At 46.4% G+C, this 20,000-nt stretch overlaps 3 protein-coding genes across 3 annotated transcripts in view; 2 read left to right on the plus strand and 1 right to left on the minus strand.

Moving 5' to 3' along the window:
• wbp1 (WW domain binding protein 1) overlaps nucleotides 1-3,024 on the plus strand; it is a gene marked incomplete at both ends in the record, with an annotated part of 3,097 nt that extends 73 nt beyond the window's left edge. Inside the window, 4 exon segments of the mRNA XM_080529646.1 lie at nucleotides 795-897; nucleotides 1,320-1,487; nucleotides 2,394-2,881; nucleotides 2,884-3,024. Coding sequence (XP_080385772.1) covers nucleotides 795-897; nucleotides 1,320-1,487; nucleotides 2,394-2,881; nucleotides 2,884-3,024 — 900 coding nt within the window.
• A 10,003-nt stretch (nucleotides 3,025-13,027) lies between these two features.
• lman2la (lectin, mannose-binding 2-like a) lies at nucleotides 13,028-18,667 on the minus strand (the record flags this gene model as incomplete). The annotated part of the gene is made up of 9 exons (XM_080529649.1): nucleotides 13,028-13,170; nucleotides 13,600-13,728; nucleotides 14,171-14,285; nucleotides 14,493-14,654; nucleotides 16,560-16,592; nucleotides 17,057-17,139; nucleotides 17,293-17,410; nucleotides 17,896-18,014; nucleotides 18,538-18,667. 9 exons carry the CDS (start codon nucleotides 18,665-18,667, stop codon nucleotides 13,028-13,030), a joined length of 1,032 nt encoding a protein of 343 aa, XP_080385775.1.
• A 912-nt stretch (nucleotides 18,668-19,579) lies between these two features.
• mtfp1 (mitochondrial fission process 1) overlaps nucleotides 19,580-20,000 on the plus strand; it is a 6,070-nt gene continuing 5,649 nt past the window's right edge. Inside the window, exon 1 of the mRNA XM_080529948.1 lies at nucleotides 19,580-19,683. Within this exon, the coding sequence (XP_080386074.1) occupies nucleotides 19,614-19,683 (70 nt within the window). The 5' untranslated portion in view covers nucleotides 19,580-19,613. The remainder of the gene's footprint in view (nucleotides 19,684-20,000) is intronic.

Here is a 20,000-nt window from a genome sequence, read left to right on the forward strand (position 1 = left end):
GTTAGGCACTCACGGCGCGGCGAGCCTCTTTGAATCGAGCCCGTGGCTTCGCAGCTGGAAGCAGGCCTTCTATTGTGCGTTTTGTTTTCCCCCACAAAGGAAACTTGGGGCATCGCTCGCAGGCTAAACTCAACTTTGACGTGACGTCAGTTTGGGCCAGACTAGTGTTTGTTGATAGAGTTGATAACATGTGTTAATCATTTGACATTTAGAACCATCGTGATTGTCCGAAAATATAGCCTCTGATAATATGATAATTCATCATTTGAAAGCTGTCGACTGGCCAAAACAGCCCCGGTTAGCTGAGCTACGTACAAGCTTTCTTTCTTTATCTGACAGCTAGTTTAACGGTGGTGGTGGTGGGGGTCAGGAACCACCTATCTGTCCTCGGGAGATGTGGCAGGGATGGATCACCTGAACCACATGTCACATCCACAAAACAAAAAAAGGAGCAAGAAACTGCTAGCTTAGTTGTTACAGGAAACTAACGTTAAGTTGCCGGTAGCAAAGCTAACAAACTGCATTGTCCTGTTTATCACTTGATCACATCCTGACCACAGAAACCTGTTGTTGCCGTTGTTTTTTTTGTCCACGGGATGTCCGATCAAGTTATTATTTACATACAATAGAATAATTAGCTAATTGACTTGCTACTTTACTTCTTGGCTTGAGTGAGCCTGTTAAGAGTGTACATCCAAAACAAGTCAAACACGAGGTAGTGGCTGTATATCCTATGAATTATAATAATAAATCCAGTTTGTTTGAAATTAATGTCATGTTTGTTGTGTTCCCAGGGGAAGGAGTTCTGTTTCGGCGTGAACAATGAGCAGTACCGGTGCGAGATGGGCTACTGCTGCGGGGAGACAGAGTGCTGCACCTACTACTATGAGCTGTGGTGTAGGTGTCCCTGTTATCTTAAACTCTTATCTTAATTACCGTAATCCTCTCTTATCTTATCTTCTATATACTCATATTATTTTATGGCACCTTGTGTCCCCTTTCCGATATGTAGCCTATTTCTAATGTAAATGTCTAAAAAAATAAAATCAATGTAAATGTATTTCCCCACATAGTTCTCCTTAAGTGATATATTATTTGTGGATTTTCTCATCCTCGTTTCATTGAATTGGACCCGTTTTTGACACATTGAGGTCTTGAAATGCTGAAATCCCCAACCGAAATTCAATCATTTTAAATGCCTTTTAGCTAATTGGTGGATATCACAGTGAGTAGTCGGTATCAACATGAGAGATCAGATTTTGTCATGTCGGGGTCCTAATGTAAGCCTAAAATCCCGCTGGTGTTTTTATGGGCTTTAGGGTTCTGGCTGGTATGGACCCTGATCATCATGCTGAGCTGCTGCTGTGCCTACCGCCACCGCCGGGTCAAGATGCGTCTGCAGCAGGAGCAGCGCCAGCGGGAGATCAGTCTGATGGCGTACCAGGGAGCCTCCAGCTCCTTCATCTCCCCTCCACCCCTCAACCTCAGTGAGTAGCACTTTCATTTATTTATTTAAATACATTTTTTTTTGTAGGGCAGTCCCACCCATATTTTTCTTTTTATTGGACAGATACAGTGAAGAAAGACAGGAAAGTAAGGGAGAGAGCAGGGCATGGGCCGGATTTGAACCCATGCCGACATGGGCATAATATGTGTGCACTGTAGACCGCGGTGCTAGACCACTGGACCACCCCAGGCCACGCACTTTCACTTTTAGTTCAGGTCACGTTTAGGGTTAATGGTTGTGGACCTAAGTCGGTATGTCGGTGGGATGCTGTTCAGGAAGGTCACAACCTAACCCTAGGTCCTAACCCTAACCCTAACCCTCACACACCAGCCATCCATCTCCACCGTACGGTTGCACAACTCCCTCAACGCCCCCCCCCCCCCCCCCCCACCCTGCCTCATCTGCACTGTGCTGGAAGCTCCCAGACATTACAGCCCTCCTTACCTCAGCTAAATGACTTGACCAGCTGTTCTCTGTGTTAACTGTAGAAAGTAATAAGACAGGCTTGATATAGGCTACACAAACACGTGTTGTGATCAACATAGCAAACAAGTATGCTACTGTGTACAAAATCAAACTATGCACACAACATACAGCATTTCCTGACATGTACATAAATAAATCATATCACGCCACATCTGATGAGTTATTTAGCACCTCTACTGTTAGCCTTCCCTAGCTTGGGTGCTAACACGTCTGACTGTCCTGATAGCTTTATCTAGCCTCCCAGTGCTAACGTCTAACCCTCCTGTTAGCGTCCGGGTGCTAACATCTCTGACCGTCCGGCTAGCCTCATCTAGCCTCCAGTGTGCTAACATCTAACCCTCCTGCTAGTCTTCTCTAGCCTCCGGGAGCTAACATGTCTGTCTCATGTTGCGTCGTGCAGGATTCTGGACCGACTGCAAGCTGCCCGACTATGAAGAGGTGGTGGGTCACCCTCCGACCCCGCCTCCGCCTTACTCCGAGATCCCTCCAGAGACCACGCCCTCCATCCTGCTGCCGGCCACCAGCCAACCACAAGCTGCCGTGGTGCTCGAACCCCTAGCGGAGGAGGAGCAGGCCACCACCGCTGCCGCCGGGTCGTCAGGAAACCAGGAAGCCGCGTCAGCAAGCAACCAATCGGAGCGAGCGGGGGACGCTACCGAGGCCTCACTGGAGGAGGAGGAGGAGGAGGAGGAGGAGGAGGAGCTGGTGACACGACGCCGCCACGTGACGGGCGACTCAGGGATCGAGGTGTGTGTGTGCCAGCTGGACGTGAACGAGAGCTCCGGGCCGGAGGAGGACGAGGAGGAGGAGCGGGTGTGTCAGGGAGGGGCCGGGGGGGACTGCTGCTCTGAGAGACATCATCACACACAAAGACACAAAGAGCGCACCGCCCAGACCCCGCAGAGCCAAACCCCCAGCACCAGCACAGGAGACCGCCTGGTCTGAGCGCCCCCCCCCCTGACCCCCCCTCACCACCACCACCACCACCCTCCAGCCAACCACCACCAACCATCCAAGCCAGACAGACATGAGGAAGGTCACACCAGTGGGCTCTTGTCATTGTCATCATCATCATCACCATCCTGACATCACCCACGACCCTGTCCATGTCTTACCAAATTAACTCACTAGGTTGTTCTGTGGCTTGATACGTTTCTCCGTCATGATCCTTAAAACGGTGATGATGATGATGATGATGACAAACAAATGGCTCTTATTTGAGGAGGAAGGAAGATTGTTGTTGTTGTTGTTGTTGTGGCTCATGGATGTTTAAATCCCCATGTGGGATGGTTCCGTTGCTTTGTTTAGTTGTTGCCATGGGGGCGAGCCCAACGCCTGTTCTCTTCAGGGCTGGGACTGAGAAGGGGGAGGGGCTAAGACATCCCGAGAGATCAACCAGCCAGTGCCCAGAAGAGGGGCAGATCTTCCGAAATTCCCCTCCTCCTTCACTCCTCCCCCTCCCCCTCTTCCCTACTTGGCTGGTACACTTCCGCCGTTCCGTCTGATATTTCACCTCCGGTGGGAACAGCATACCACTGGGGTCACCAACCCGCTACCCCACCCCAGTATGCCCCTCACACACTGGGGGGCAACACAGGAGGTAATGCCTCCAGACAAGCAGAAGACGTCCTGGTGGCCAGCTAGGGGAAAAACTGATGACAGAAACGACAGACAGCACTCGTCTTGTTTTTCTAAGGCTGTGTGTGCGTGTAAACGAGTGCGTGTGTGTGTGTGTAAGTGTGTAATCTAGGGCACAGCTGCAGAGTGATGTCATCCCTGAGGTCATTTGCGGACTGCGCCCCCCAGCCCCTCCCTCTCCCTCTGCTTCCCCTTCGTCATGGAGCGCCAGTGCTATTTGCATCCAGCTGATAGGCTGCTGGAAAGAGGAAGTGAAGTGAAGTTAAGTCTCTCATAACCTCTCTGTTTGAACTCTGCTCCGATAACACCAGACCACCAATCCCAACAAGGCCATTCTATCCCCCCCCCCTCTCCCCCCTTGCTCATGTTGCCACCCTTACAGAGGTGGACACCGATCCTTGGCCAGACTGGTATGGAGTCTGAGCGGTCTGTGGCCAAGGCCTTACTGATGTCTCACTGGTTTGGCTGAAGCCAACTGAATGCTATTAGCCTCCATGACATTATCCCATCGCTGTGCCTGCAAATCGCTGTCTAAAAAAAAGTGTTCCCGGTATGTGTACGTGTGTCCGTGCGCGCGCATGCGTCCCAGGCCTGCGGTGTTATAATGTGATGTGGTAATAAGGGGGAGGGGGGGGTCAGCAATGTTTGAAGGACTGACGGTGTCTTCACACCCGGGAGAGGAGGGTGTGTTGATGTTGGAAGTTCCCAGAACAGAACACAGGGTGAGAGGATTGGGGAGGAGGGTTAGTTTTTAGTCGTTTGCTCTAGTGGATGCCACTATAATCAATGTGAATGGCAACAGAGCTCTTGACAAGGGGCGGCTGGGTGTGTCTAACCTAGTCCTAGCCCCGCGTGTGAGATGTCTTGGGTGGATTGGGGTGGGTGTAGTGTAGTCTTTGGGCCAGTTTCACAGACAAGGCTTAAGCCTAATCCTGGACTAAAAAGCATCTTCAATGGAGATTTTACATTGAAAGTGTGATTTAGTCCAGGACTAGGCTTAAGCCTTGTCTGTGAAACCGGCCCTTTATGTTGCGTATCCTCAAAGTGCCCTATCCACTTGGTGTCACGAAACCCAACTCACCAAGGCTTTAGACCACTTTTATACAGCAAATGCACTGGGGTCTTGCATGAGGTGTGTGTGTGTGTGTGTGTGTGTGTGTGTGTGAGGGGGGATATTTTGAGTTCTAATTAGTTTAGTCAGCCACGGGTAATGTTAAAGTGTTTCATACAGTACAGGCTAGTGAAACACTCCCATTCTATTGGCCCTAAACTGACACGGATGAACCGGCTGCTGTTTTCACCCAGCCGGAGTTCTTTAACGCAGCTTGTCAGCCCCACGAGGCCACCCCCCCCGCCCCCCAATATCCCTGTGTGAGGGATGGGAGTCAACTGAGGTTTAAGTATAGACGCCCAGTATCTAGTTTCATCAATGTTGTTATGACTCTTGCACAGGGCTTGGGCCTAGCATACTATGTTGGCTTGCAGTGTGAAACTCTGTAGGAGCAATGTGAGAGATTTGCGGTGGTATTTTCCATCCAAGGTGTGTGTGTGTGGGGGTGAGTGTGTTAGGGGGGGGGGGGGGGGCTTTGCTGTGCACAGTGCTAGTGCAGTGTTGTGATAACCGAGTGTACCTCTCTGTGACCAAGCAGTGTGTGTGTCGAAGCGTAGCCGTAGAGACGGGTGTCGTGCAGAGTGAATGCATGTGATATGTGCAGCACCTAGGATCGAAGTGTGTGTGTGTGTGTGTGTGTGTGTGTGTGTGTGTGTGTGTGTCAGTTAGTCATGATGCTATGGTAGTTTTCTAACTAGGCTTGTGTGTGTGTGTCAGGCCTCAGACTGATTAGGCTATGTACTAATAATGGAGTGTTATTGTTTCGCACGAAAAAGGAAGTGGTAAACAAAAAGATTGGATTTGACAGCTTTATACTAAAAGGTCTTGAAGTATAGGCACACACACACACACTCTCACACACACACACACGCACACACACACTCTCTCTCTCTCTCTCTCTCTCTCTCTCTCTCTCTCTCTCTCTCTCTCTCTTTTCCATTAGGACACTAACATGTTTTTGATAAGACACCAGAAGCTGCCTTGGTGGGTTGCTAAGGAACTGACATCTTGAGCGTGGAGCAGCACGATAACACAGTGAGGGTGGGATACCTGTTAAAGAGTGTGTGTGTGTGTGTGTGTGTGTGTGTGTGTGTGTGTGTGTCGGGGGGGGGGGCAGGGCAGGCAGGCACGATAACACCGGCTTGTGAGGGTGGGATACCTGTTAGAGAGTGGGAGCAGCACGATAACACCGGCTTGTGAGGGTGGGATACCTGTTAGAGAGTGTGTGTGTGTGTGTGTGTGTGTGTCGGGGGGGCAGGGCAGGCAGGCAGGCAGGCAAGTCTGTTTTAAAGTGCTCCTGAGGCGCTGGCTGTATGGATATAACTGCCTTACTGCAGCGCGGAGGTCCATAGGAGCTAGTTAGGGGCATGCCGGTAGACACGCGTGTCTCTAGGTGTGTTTGATGGGTAGGAGGTCGTATTTCAGACGTGTGCTTCTGATGAAAGCGTGTTTTGAAGCATGGGTGTGGTAGAGCAGAGGAGTGTTTCTACCGACACGTAGGTTAGGTTAGGCTAGTGCAAGAGTGTGAAACGCATCTCCTGAGTCTCACATGAAATGATGTTGAACTCAAAAACTCGTTCTAGGGAAGTGGTGAATTCAGACGCTGTAGTCTGGAAACCACGAGCTCGCTGAGGCTCCTGCATGTTCTAGAACCCGGGCGTGTTTAGAATAGGTGACAGTTTTGTTTTGTTTTTGTTGTCTGAAAGGCTCGAGTTAGAAATGTCCTTGTCCTCCCAGGTCGTTCATGTGTGATCTCTCTCTCTCTCTCCTTCTTTTTATTTTTTTCTTAAGTGCTCATTATGTGTTTTTTGTTTTTTCAAGGAATGTGTAGAGATTAGTTTGATATTTGAACTGACCTGAATGCATGTGGGAGTAGTAGTAGTAAACCGGGGAGGGGGCATAATGTATTTTAAAGGACTGCTCCCTGTCCCTGTAGTCTTCTTTTTTTTTCTCCAAAATTGTGATCCATTTGGGTTCTATTTTTTGGGGAATAGTTGGGTAACATGTCCCAACGACAAATGCTCGATGCTGAAGTTTTATTTTTATGCAATATCGACTAAGACGATGAAACGGGGGAGATGGTGTTGTGGATTATTATAAGTACATGGGGGAGCCCCATAGTTCCCCACTCCCCATTGCTCACTTGGACTTGACTGGGTAACAGATTATTGCCAAACAGACACGTCTCTGGCTTTTAACACGTTCACCTGGATAAAGGGCTATCTGTCAATCATGGACAAACATCCATCCATTTCTCCGTTCGCTCACCCGCTCCGGACATTTCCTCGTCTCTTGCCACGGTGTCAGAAAACCGACGCTATCTGACCGTACATTCGTTTGAACGTTGTTTTCTGTCATGTTGACATGTGAGTAACAGGCTGTTGTATATGATTGTATATTTTAGTCATAGAGGCGTTTATCTTTGCATCTTTGTCCTGTTTTGTTCAATGTTAACAGAGGTGCGTACTGCTCTTATTTCTGTCTTGTTCATTTCTTCTTTCTCTCGTCCCACCCATCCATCCATCCATCCCTCAGTACCCCTATCAGGTAGTCTAGGGTGAGTTTCAAGTCTTTCCTCAGTTCCTCTCCTCCTCACCACCTGGTCCAAACGCACTGGAGGAGAGGGTCCGGGGTTCCTCCCCTCGAGACCTTCTCCTCCAAAGCCCTTTGAGAAGGACGCCAGGAAAGAGGGAATGCACAGGAATCAAGCAAAGGTTGGTCTGTGATGAGGTAACAATCTCCAGGTGTCAGGTGTCTGAGCCTGGTCCTAGTGGGATGAGGTTTTGAGCCAATAGCAATGTCTCCTTTCATCCCTCTGGACCGGAGGGGAGGGGGGGGGGGGGGGGGGATGGAGAGCGAGCAAGCATGGCAACAGAAACTGTCGTCCGTTTGCTTTTTCCGAGGTGGGATTTGGCCCTGCCATTACCAGCCCTCAAGGCAGCGTGGACACAGGGCACCGTTAGATTTTTGGTGGTGCAATTAGCAAAATGGTTTATTCCCCCAGTAATACAACTACCACAAGGTTAATGTCTTGTGGTCATACCTGCGTGGCACACACCTCTGTAACGTACTGTACCTGTATTTAACTAGGCTATGCAAAAACATAAACCCACTGATATATGCTGCAATAACTCTCTTTATCTCTGTTTGTCTGTGGTTGCCAGTACAAGCAATATATTATTATCAGTACATGTTGCACCGTACCTCAGTTGGTATGTGTATGTCTTTGTTTAAAAAAACAACAACAAAAAAAAACGTATAACAAAAACAAGTTTATTGCTACTACAGTGTGTGTTTTGTGTGTATGCTTTTGACAAATAATAAATGTGTATTTACATGTTACCTCTTGGTGGGAGGGTGGTCGGGGGGGGCGGGTAAAGCTGAGAAGCCATTCTAGTTGATTTTCTCTGTTTCTTTAATGACATGGCGGATAGAAGTACAGTAAGCTGTCATTCTGCTCTGCTAAGAGTAATACCCCTGCTTACGTATAATGCAAATAAACTACAGATGGTGTAGTTATGTAAACTAAATGAGTGTGTTGAATGAAATGCTTTTGTTGGATTAATACTATTTAATTGATCCATAGTCTATCGTTTCCTTTATTTTTATTACCCTCTCCCCCCACTTGTGGGTATCTTTACCACTGTTCCATCCCGCTGTGTGTTGACCTGTTACTGTGCAGTGGGTGTCTTGTAAACATTAATAACAATATTGTTTTTCATTCTGAAGAGAATTATTATCAGTGACTGAGTACCGAACCGTTGCCTTCCTCGATTGCCCAACCTTTGTTATTGGATAACATAACGAGACCCGCATCAATTGTGGAGCACACCCTCTCTGAACTCCCATTGGCTGAGATATTGATGAGGTTTTCTTAATGGCTGTTCAAGGGTTGTTTAGGGCGCACACCTCAACTAGCCCTGACGTTATTTTTTCGATGGCTTGCACGCTGAATTATACATCATTAAGGCAACATGTACTCTCACACGTCGTTATCTGACGATCAAGCAAGCTCTTGTCAACCAACCGACACGTAACCATGATGTTTCTTGCATTTGTCTCTCGAAACCATAGATCGATGGATCTTTTTCGAGCAGATGTCGGTGTTGTGGTTGATTTTGTGTGTGTGTGGAAAGATTTTTTGCCAAACCAATGAAAAGACCCATGCTTGAGAAGAAAGGAAGCGGTTGTCCACAAGCGCAGATCCTTTTCGCTTTCTGTTTCTTTTTCTATCACCTAGATCAAGCCAAAAAACATAAATTGAGTGGATAAAAAAAACAACAACAACAACAAGCACTGAGATGTGTGGTGCATTTGATGCTTTGGTTTAGTACGGGGTCTGCTATGTACTCTTGGGTCATCATTTGTATTTTATTTTTATAATAAAACAAATAAACATTGGCACTCAAAACCGAACTCCTCCTGTTGTCATTGTTTGATGTTTCTGTTATCTTACTCAGTAGGACAGTTTCATGCTGCTCTGAAGCGGTAGTCTGTTATTGACACGCCTGTAGCATTGACACCTCTAGCTGAGAGGAGCCCCTATAGGGGCCCCTACCCTGTAGAGTTAGCGCTGCCTCGCCCAGGCTTCTGGAGCAGTTGAGAGATTGATCTTGAACATCACAAGGCTGTGGGAGGTAGGGAGCAGTGCAGGCAGGAGCGGACCGGCCATCTGGAGCACCGGGAAAATGCCTGATGGGCTAGAGGAAGCTTTTATTGACATGGAGAGCCAAAGGAGATGCATACATGCATACATACTGTACAAACATAAGGGGAGGCTGGTGGAGGTAGAAATCAGAGGACGGTAATGCATGGAAAGGAATGAGGAAGGGCATCAAACACTAAGTTACACTGATACCATTCCTCATCCCGTTCCATGCATTACAATGGGCCCGTCCTCCGATTTCTACCTCCACCAGCCTCCCCTCGACACGCATACATCTCTACAGTAGTCACGCATACAGGACACAGCCTTGTGAATAGAAGAATGTGGAACATATCGCACAGCTGCAGAACAAGAAAACCCAGTGACAGTAGTAAATCTTGCATTGTATTATTTACCACAGGCAGATGACTAGAAGACTGTCTCCCCTCTCTGTCTGAAGGGCGTCTACCGCCTTGTGGATGTGGAGACAAAAATATGACTGTTACGCAGAACAGTCTGTTCAAAACCTTTATGGTAAGTGAAGTAGACAAGTTAAGTATAGTGTAGGCTATAGCGTAGATGATGAGGTTTCTGTCTCTTGCTCTCAGTCATATGTCGTTGTGTAGATGCTTTATAGACTTCAAACCTAGAGAGAGGGCCATAAAATATTACTGTTGTCATAAAACGACTGTTTTCATAATGGCTTGGTTTATTACATCCATTGAGTTGGAAGCAGAGTTGTATATACAGTACCTCATATGCCCCTGCTTGGAACCCAACAATATGATAAGACCTAGTCCAATATACACCCAGATCTACTGTAATCTAAACTAGTACCTCACAGAATGATCTGGGAAAAGTAATCGCCATGTTATTAACCTACTGTACAATATCCTGAGTCCAAGAAGAGAATGAAACAATGATATCACACAGGTTTGTTGTTCTTTAATGGAAGCAATGCAAAAACATACACATAGGCGTTGGAACATAGTACAGTACAGTAGTAAACAAGCGACCATGTTTGTTTGGTCACTAAATGGTATTGAGAGGCACAGATACAGTGGTTTCACAGGCAAGGGGACGGCAGGTGTGGGGGGGGGGGCAACATAATCAGTGCACTAGACAGTGTTCATACACAGCATTCAATGGACATTGGCAACACACAGCAATTGAATGGGACTATCAACGGTGTCCCTTGACCAAAGTAGTAATCCTCAAGGTCAGGAATTATCCTGGGCCTTCAGGAATTAAACTGAGCCTTTAGTACCACAGCGTATAGAGGACAGTTAAGAGTCCTAGGTCAGGTTGGCTCGGTTTCTCTAGAAATATGAACAGAACTGATGGAGGTGGGGGTGGGGAGGCTGGTGGAGGTAGAACACCGTGGCTGGATGAAAAGGTAGTCTTTCCGGCGATAATAAACAGACAGTCAATGGCATGAAAAGACAGAGATGAAGGCACTCCAACCACTCCAGGTGAAGGCACCGTGATGACACGTAGCGAAGCGTGGCTTATTTGACCTCTGTCATTCAGCCCAATCAACCCCTGCTCATCTGTGCTCAAGTCATTCCGACCTCGGACACACCCTCTCTCATGTTCGCCTCCGCAAGAACGTGTGCCATAAATATCAGATAGATTATAGATTTGTATATCACATGTATGTACATAGTCTGAATAAAGGAACAATAAAGTGGGTTAAGTTAAGACCATATACTGTCAGAAGGATAAAATGTTAACAGGCAACTTATAGTACAGAATAAATAATCGTTTCCAACGTTTCTTCGTAAGAGCATGCAACAGAGAGGGAGGTCAGCTTTCCCCCTTCCGTACATTCATACACACACATTAACAAAAACAACAAACTAACTAAGTAAATAATCAGCAGTGAAAACACATAGGGTTGCCAACTGTCCCGTATTAGCCGGGATATCCCGTACATTGGGCTGTATGAATATACAGGACCTCCCTTGTCCAATCACAGGCCCCCTCATGCGTACATGTAGCATAAATGCGCCAATTCCTATAACCCCCCCCCCGCGCCCCGTGCAGTGGCACGCCATCTTTCGTCCCGTATTTGGTAGTGAGAAAGTTGGCAACCCTAGGAGTACGTCAGTGGTGGCTCATTGTAAGTCATGGAACATGTGTTTGATACCATCCCTCATTCTACCTCCACCAGCCTCCACAGTCAACATTCATTCCCAACTCATCAAATATTGCAGCTTGGGCAAAGGCCCTTCTCGTCACTCGTCAACGTGTTGAAAAGGCTTTCCAACACGTCGAATAGTGACAAGAAGGGCCCTGGCCCAAGTTGCAATATTTGACGAGTTGGGAATGAAAACGTGTTGCCCCAGTAGCACCAGAACTGTAAAACAGGACCCCAGGGACCTTCGTGCATACTACAGTATTCAGTTTGACACAGCACAACCGGATGAAACATCAAATGTTTGCGTTTGCAACCATAGATTGTTCAAGCTAAACCTTCAAGCTCATTGAATTCATGGTTCCAATCAACTAAAAAAGAAACTAGATCTCCATTGATAGTCAGGAGCCATCTTAGGAGACATAACAACAGTAGAGGAGTGTTTGTGCTACGACGCTGTTTCTATACCAAAGCAGACAAGCATCGGCATTGATTGGATGGGTAATGTAGGACCTCTGATAAAATCTATGACCTCTGATAATATCTCTGATCTCTTATATCTATGATCTTTGATAATATCTCTGATCTCTTATAATATCTATGACCTCTGGTAATATCTATGATCTTTGGTGCCATACAGTCAACACCCTGAGGCGTGGCTGCTGACAATAACAGTTACAGTAAGAACACATCACTCACGTTGTCCCGTTGACATTCAAATGATCACAATTGAAGACAACCACCTCACTTAATCTGTTATAAAAAAGACTAAAATAAAACATCTCTCCACTGTCTCCAGAGCCTGAAATGAATGACCAAACCAACCAATGAATGAATGTCAGGAGTTGTGTCTGAAGTTCCTCTTCGTCAAGTCAATCAGTAGGTAAATAAATACTTTCTATATTGTTTGTTCTCTAATAAGGCCAAGTTTGGTGGGGTTGGGGAGGTGCGCCATCATAGTCTTTGAACATGATGGTCAGCGTGTGTGTGTGTGTGTGTGTGTGTGTGTGTGTTGTGTGGTGTACTGTCTGCTGAAGCGTAGTGAAATGTATCCAGAGCACAGTCCTTCCCACGATTCACTTGTGCTGGGTCAGGGATACCCCTGTCCTCATATAGGGTTACACCTGGAGTGTAACAGTGTCTTCCAACAGTGTCTCAGGCTCGCCTCAATCTCCTCTCGTTTTCTCAGTCTCATCTCAATGTCTCAGTGTCTCATTGTCTCATTGTCTCAGTCTTATCATCTCAGTCTCAGTCTCATCGTCTCAGTGTTTCAGTCTTGTCTCATTGTCATTGTCTCAGTGTCATTGTCATTGTCTCCGTGTCAACGTCTCAGTCTCATCTCATTGTCTCAGTCTTATCGTCTCAGTGTTTCAGTCTCGTCTCAGTGTCTCTGTGCGGTTTGACCTCAGACTGCAGTAGTAGTGGCGACGGAGGGAGGTCATCCCTCTCTCCCCCTCTCTCTCCCCCTCTCTCTCTCTCTCTCTCTCTCTCTCTCTCTCTCTCTCAGTAGAAGCGCTTGCGTCGGCTCTCACTCCAATGGCTGTAGACCACCAGGCAGACCACGATGAGGAGGAAACAGCCCAGTATGGAGAAGAGGATGGTGAAGAACATGGCTAGACCACTCATTCCCTCTTCATCCTCACCCACTGAGAGAGAGAGAGAGGGGGGAGAGAGAGGGAGGGGAAGGGGGGAGAGAGAGGGGAACGGGAGAGAGAGGGAGGGGGGAGAGAGAGGGGAACGGGGGAGAGAGAGAGGGAGGGGGGAGGGGAGAGAGAGGGGAAGATGTAAAGAGGAGTAACAGCAGAGGCAGTACAGAGCCCACATACAGCACACATCCTGTCGTAATCTGACAAGGAACATCTTTGTATTTCTTGCCATTTCACAAGACGGACAGCGTCATCCAAGAGACTCATTCTAAGGAAACACGTGTCCTTGATACCATTCCTCATTCCGTTCCATGCATTACAACGAGCCCGTCCTCCGATTTCTACCTCCACCAGCCTCCCCCGCCTTCCTCTGTTAGTGTGTGTTTGTGTGTGTGTGTGTGTGTGTGTGTGTGTGTGAGAGAGTCTTACTCCTCAGTAGGTCCATGTTGTCTACACTGGGTATGGTGATCTCTTCTTCCTCCTCCTTCTCCTCTTCCTCCTTCTGACTGCGTAACACTGTCAGCTGGTACAGTTTCAGGGAGATCACATCGTGATTGTCTGTTAAGGACAGAAAGCCTTTGTCATTTCAAGTAAACAACTGCCCTGGAAAAGGGCAACATTCATTTCAGGCATTAGTTCAAGTTACTACAAGCACTACGTTCCTTCTTGATTGTATCTTCAATGAAATGGTCCAGGACAAGCGGCGCGTATTCACTTGATGTATCACAGTATAAATTTCAGTCTGAGGCATAAAACTCCAATGATAGTGATAATGATCCGGGATGGCCTCATCTCAAAGGACATCAGATACCTCAATGCAATATGATCGACGAGGCCGCTCATGAAAAACAGGGCGATCATTCATGGAGCATAGGTCATAAATAAGCCAAAGGGAACGGCTCATTGTTACCACCGTTTGAACCACGGAGGAGGGGAGGAGAGGAGGAGAGGGAGAGGGGAGGAGGGGAGGGGAAGAGGGGAGGGGAGGGGAGGAGAGTACCTGAGAGGTCCCCAGTGATGGCCGATGCTCCAAAGTAGTAGCCCAGCGGCAGATTCACCCCTGGGATGTCCAGGCAGTCCCTCCACTCATGCTGCCCGTCGATGTCGATCATGATCTGGGTAACAGGGAAAATGGGGAGAGGGGGAGATGAGGAGAGGGGGGGGGGAGACAGGGTTAGTCTGGGGACTGTACAATGCACAATGAAAAGAATAATATAGTGTCTGGTCTGGTGTGTGTGTGTGTGTGCGCGTGTGTGTGTGTGTGTGTGTGTGTGTGTGTGTGTGTGTGTGTGTGTGTGCGTGTGCGTGTGTGTTGGTCTCACCGTGAGCCTGCGGCGGAGGTATCTGATGAAGACGAAGGTGTCGTGTTTGAGGTTGCGCACCATGGCGTTGCATCCTCCCAGCTCCGTGGGGCGTCCGTCCCGCTCGTGGTCGTAACTCACGCTTCCGTTCCCCACCATCCCTAACACGAAGGGGAAGATCCTCTGGTGACAGGAAGAAAGTAGTGAGAGAAAGAGAAAATAGTGAGAAACAGAAGAAAGAAAAAAAGGGAGAACGTCCATGATGAAGTGAACTGTCGGAATAGTGACCTCATTCTCGACCTAATCACTCACACTGCTTACAACTAGGGGTGTAACGGATCACGGATAATCCGTGATCCGTTCGGATCGCCCTCCACGGTTCGGAACGCATGTGTACCGCGGATCAATAGCAAAATCGTTTTTTTTTTTTTTTTTTTTTTTTCCTAACACCAGGGGAGCCACCCCTCCTAAATTTCGTTGTTTGGTACCTGTACTGTAGCAATGACAATAAAGACCATTCATTCATTCAAATGTAACCGGTAGAAAAACAATCATGTGCGCTTTATTCTCACTCTCTGCATGCGTACTGAGTTGACAACAACATTCATTCACTCATCTCTGTCCCACTTATATCACGTCATATCACCCGCTAAGCAGCCTGGGTGATTGTGTAAACACACAAAAAAAGTACTCTGTTACGTACTCACTCCACGTGAAGCTGGGAATCCACAGCAACAAGTATCATGGCGAGTGCTAGCAACGTTGGCGAACTGGAAAGGCCTCCCTCGTCATTGAAATCACATGTATGGGAGCACTTTGGCTTCCCTGTTACTTATAATAATGATGGAAGGAGGGAGGTCGATAAGAAAGTTACGGTGTGTACCCTCACGTTGCCATGATGGCAAGACGCTACCTGGCTGTGCCGGCTACTTCAGTTCCTAGCGAGAGGGTGTTCTCCACAGCAGGAGACATAGTGACTGCAAATAGGTCTGCCCTCTCCCCAGACAATGTGGACATCCTCATCTTTTTGAAAATGAATATGAAGTTATAAGCTTGAGGCTGCTTTGCTTTATTTACTTTTTTTTCTTACCATGTTTAAAGGATTTCACTTTATTATTTAGGTAAAGTTAGGTTTCACTTGGCAACCAGATTGCAGCAGTGATGTTATATATATATGTTGTTATATATATATATGTTGTTATATATAGATGTTATATATATATATCAGTTTTGACATCTTGAATGTTGTTTTTTTGTTTCACACATTAAAAGTGGTGTTTTTACAGAATTCAAGGAAAATGTTGTTTTTATTAAAAAATATATATGTTTTGTGTTGATCCGAAAAATGATCCGATCCGTGACTCAAAATCCGTGACACGATCCGATCCGTGAGTTAGGTGATCCGTTACACCCCTACTTACAACCAACCATTCATGGGTAGCAGGGTCAGTCAGGGTCAATTCCAATTCAGTCCGTTTTCCTTCGATGTCTTTTCAATGAGGAACATTTTGAATTGGAACTGGGATTTCAGTTAAAGGTAGATTCTGGGATATGACGCTGCCAGAGACTTTAAAAAAAAAAGAAGAAAAACTGAGATGCAACAGACTAGTTCTGTTGTGCGTGTGTCTGGTAGAATTCAAATGTCTTTGGTTCTCATCCAAGCAGGTGTTTACTGTAAGCTAGCTTTCGGAGAAATGGAGCCAAAAAAGAAGAAACTGAGAGACAGGGAAAGGAAGAAGGTGAAAGCGAAGGACGGTGAAATGAGTGGATGGCTGGACGCTCTCATTTGCTCCTTTACAATATATTTGATGAAAGTTGCTCTGCTTTCACAGACGTCATATCCCAGAGACTACCTTTTAACTTTCCTGAATTGAAATGGAATAATAGACAAACAACAGCGGTAGTAAACCTCCCTGCAGCCAGGGGCGCTACAGGACACTGGCTGACATGCAGACGGACACAGGGCTGCATGCTCATTAGATACCTGAGGCAGGGTTGGGAGCAGGTAAAGGTGGAGGGGTGAGTGTGTGTGTGTGTGTGTGTGTGTGTGTGTGTGTGTGTGTGTGTGTGTCGGGTGGGGGGTTGTACCTGTGTACGAGGACTGTATCTCTTCTTCTGCGCCTATCTCCATAGTGATACACCAAAACAGAGGAGCACAACACAAGACAGGCCATTTGACACAGCTCTGTGAACCTTGGCTGATGCATGCACCGACTGCACTCGAGCCACAGCCTCAACAACATCCCCACTTCCTGATCACTGTATTCTACAGTGACATTATGACTCATGGCTGTATTAAGGTGGGAGGAAGGTGTCTGGTTTGGTTTAGCTAAAGCTCCTACTGAGAGCACAAAGCACAGGAAAAGAACATGTTGACCCAGATCTGACAGGATGTGGAAACCCACTAAATGCCAGGCTAAACAAGAGAGAAACTTGATTTCAGTTCTGAATATCGGTGGTGTTCACTGGGACTAATTCAATGAGAACCATAGAAAGCGGTTGAAATGTCCCACTCTACAGTAATACCACCTGTGTGGTTATACATTGGACTGTCAATGGGGGTGCAAGTGTACAGTGAATCATACCTCTAAGTGTTTCTCCTCATTGGGGTAGGTGTCCACAAACACACCCAACCCGGTGAAGAGATCCATATTTCCAAACACAGGACCTACAATGACAGACTGTTATGTAGACATCACGCATTGAATAAATCACTGTTTCTCAAGACGTTGCATTATGTGGCAAAGGTATTCCATAGCATTCCATCGCATTGCATCCCCTATCTGGCAGCATGGGTTCCTTGGTGTACCAGATGGCCTACCTGGCTGCATGCGTTCCTTGGTGTACCATATGGCCAGTCCATCTCCATTCAGGTTCTTCTTGCCCTCGCCGTGGATCTTGAAGTGGACCTGCAACTCCCAGTCCTTCAGGTGACAGGGCTGGACACCAGAACACACACACACACACACACACACACACACACACACAATCATTCAGACAGACAGAGAGCGAGAGGCTCAATTCCATACATCTAAAATAAATGGCATACTCAATCTCTTACATCTTACATCACTAAAACAGTGCAAAAACCTTATCTCTTAACCTTTTCCTGGAGTGGCCTAAAGAGGCCATTTTTTCAGTAGTCCTAAACAAATAATGATCCTAATAACATGCATTCTACACTTCTACACTTTATTTTCCTAAAACGTATTGCTGGGTCGGGCTGGGCTATTTAAATCCCACACAAAATGGCATTAGAATAGACTCAAACGGTTGCTATTGAATTACAAAGACCTATCCATATTGATACCAAATCTTCTCAGAGGTGCAGCCCTTAAAAACAGTACTTGACAAAATGTTAGATAATATCACACTAGTCAGCTTAGCTTCAGTGATTTGTAAAAGCAGACTCTATTATACTCACATTTCGGCTCCATAGCGCCCCCTGCTTGCTCTGTTGGTCCGGTGTGAGTCGCACCTGCTCCGTGGTTACCATGGCATCGCCCATCAACTCCCAGTGGGAGGAGCCGGCGGACCCCACACCTGAGTACACAGGTTCGGGTGACAGACAGCGGTGCATCAAACACTCACACACTGAATCACAGCCAGACATGGGAAGTCTGACACACTATTATTATCAATTGTCATTATTGATTTGCAGAGGGAGATAAGTATGGTATGAAGACAGATACAATGAGAGATAGAGAGAGGGGGTGGGGTGGGGGATGTAGTAGACTATTAAGAATACAGAAGTGCGATTCCGAACATACATAGAGTAGTAAAGATGGAATGGGAGACAACAATGTTAAAGGAACCCCTCTTCTCTTTTTCCTCCAGCCAGTTATGTGATTTAAAACACCATAGAAATACCCTGGTAGATCTGCACCAGGGTATTTAAATGCATAAATGCACCCAAGGAGAGCGAGTTTTCCGAAGCCTAAAAGATCAACACCCCTAAACATTGATGCACTTTGAAATGTTCTCATTCTGAGTGTTCTAAACGGTGATACAGTATAGAGTATGTAATGTATAGACATAACGGTTGTATACCAGATCCATACTGTACCTTGGTATGGTTTGGACAGTGAGTGTTCTCTCTTCAGAAATTCTTCCATTTCATGATGAACATCCTCAGCAAAACACAGACCGGCTGCAAATAGAAGAAAGACAAGCGTCCAGTATGTTTTTGAAGCCATGTTCTGGCAAATACAAATACCAGGCAGTATTTTCCTATCCTCGTAGATTTGACTAGTGGTGGCGGCGGCCATCGTATTCTGATACTCCTCCCATCGCAAAGCGTTCTGAGCTTCCATTGGCTTGTAAGGTTGCATGGCGTTCTTTTATTTGTCTATTTGGTTGTCAATCAAATTCCTACAATTTCCAGTCCATGGATTTTTCTTCTTCTTCTATTGACTCTTGACAGCTGTATTCGAGATACTATTGGCTTATGCATGGAAGAAATATGACTATGTATTTTTATTATGATTATGTATGGGGTCATGATAAACTCGTGGGTGAAATATTGGACATTGCTGCCCTAAATGTTGTGATTGTTACAGACATGTGATTTCATATAATATATTTCATATAATATAATATATTGTAGCAGTCCTGTAAATCAAAGGCAGTGACCTTATAGTATAGTGTGCTGCTAACTGAATCTTTGGAGAAGTGTTTGGTCGGATGAAATGCACTTAATTTAATGCAACATCTTGAATGATCAGGTTGTCAAGTAGCTTTGCTCCCGTCCAGTGACCAGTGACCGCTAAATCACATTTTGAGAATCTATCCGCTAACTTCCGGGAGAATACTAATTATGTACATTGTCACCAGGGACTATCTATAAAATGTATTCTTTGAATGCAGCGCAGTGTGTGTAATTTTCCCAACCTTATCACGTCAAAACGTCGAATTAACATATTGTCGCACTATGAATCACGATGAATCTATTCCATGAAATGTATCAATTTTGGTAATTCAATTGTGGTCTAAAAACATGAACATCACGAAGATTCGCTCTGCATTGCATTGCACAACTTGTAGACACTCCCTCGGTCGGGTATCTCACGTAGCCTCCCTATCTGCTAGTAGTAAACCAGCTCACGGGCATTTCTACACAGGGCGATGGAGTGAAGAGGAACCATGGATCCCATTGACGAAAAAACGAGCAAGGACGTCGATATTTATCGGGACACATGGGTCCGCTTCCTAGGTATGCCGTACGGGTGTTATATGTGATTGTCTTCAAACTAGGGATTGTTCAATGACATGTCTTTGCACCTTCCCTGTTCTGTCGGAACAAGCGTCAACTAGTCAAACAAGGAAGGTGTAGCTATAACAGCCTGTGTTGTTGTTAAATATCTATAAATAGCCCCATCAAACGAACCCAGGATTGTTTTTGAAATATTGCCAATGCCATTGTCTGACTGCTTTTAAATTGGTTTTACACAGTGGAATTGGGAAGTTGTACTGCTTCCTGTAACTATGAGTAATTTTTACGCGAGTAAACACAGGTAAACGCCCCAAAAG

The sequence above is a fragment of the Nansenia antarctica genome, assembly GCF_963989245.1.
Source record: "Nansenia antarctica genome assembly, chromosome: 4".
In the NCBI taxonomy this organism is placed as follows: domain Eukaryota; kingdom Metazoa; phylum Chordata; class Actinopteri; order Argentiniformes; family Microstomatidae; genus Nansenia; species Nansenia antarctica.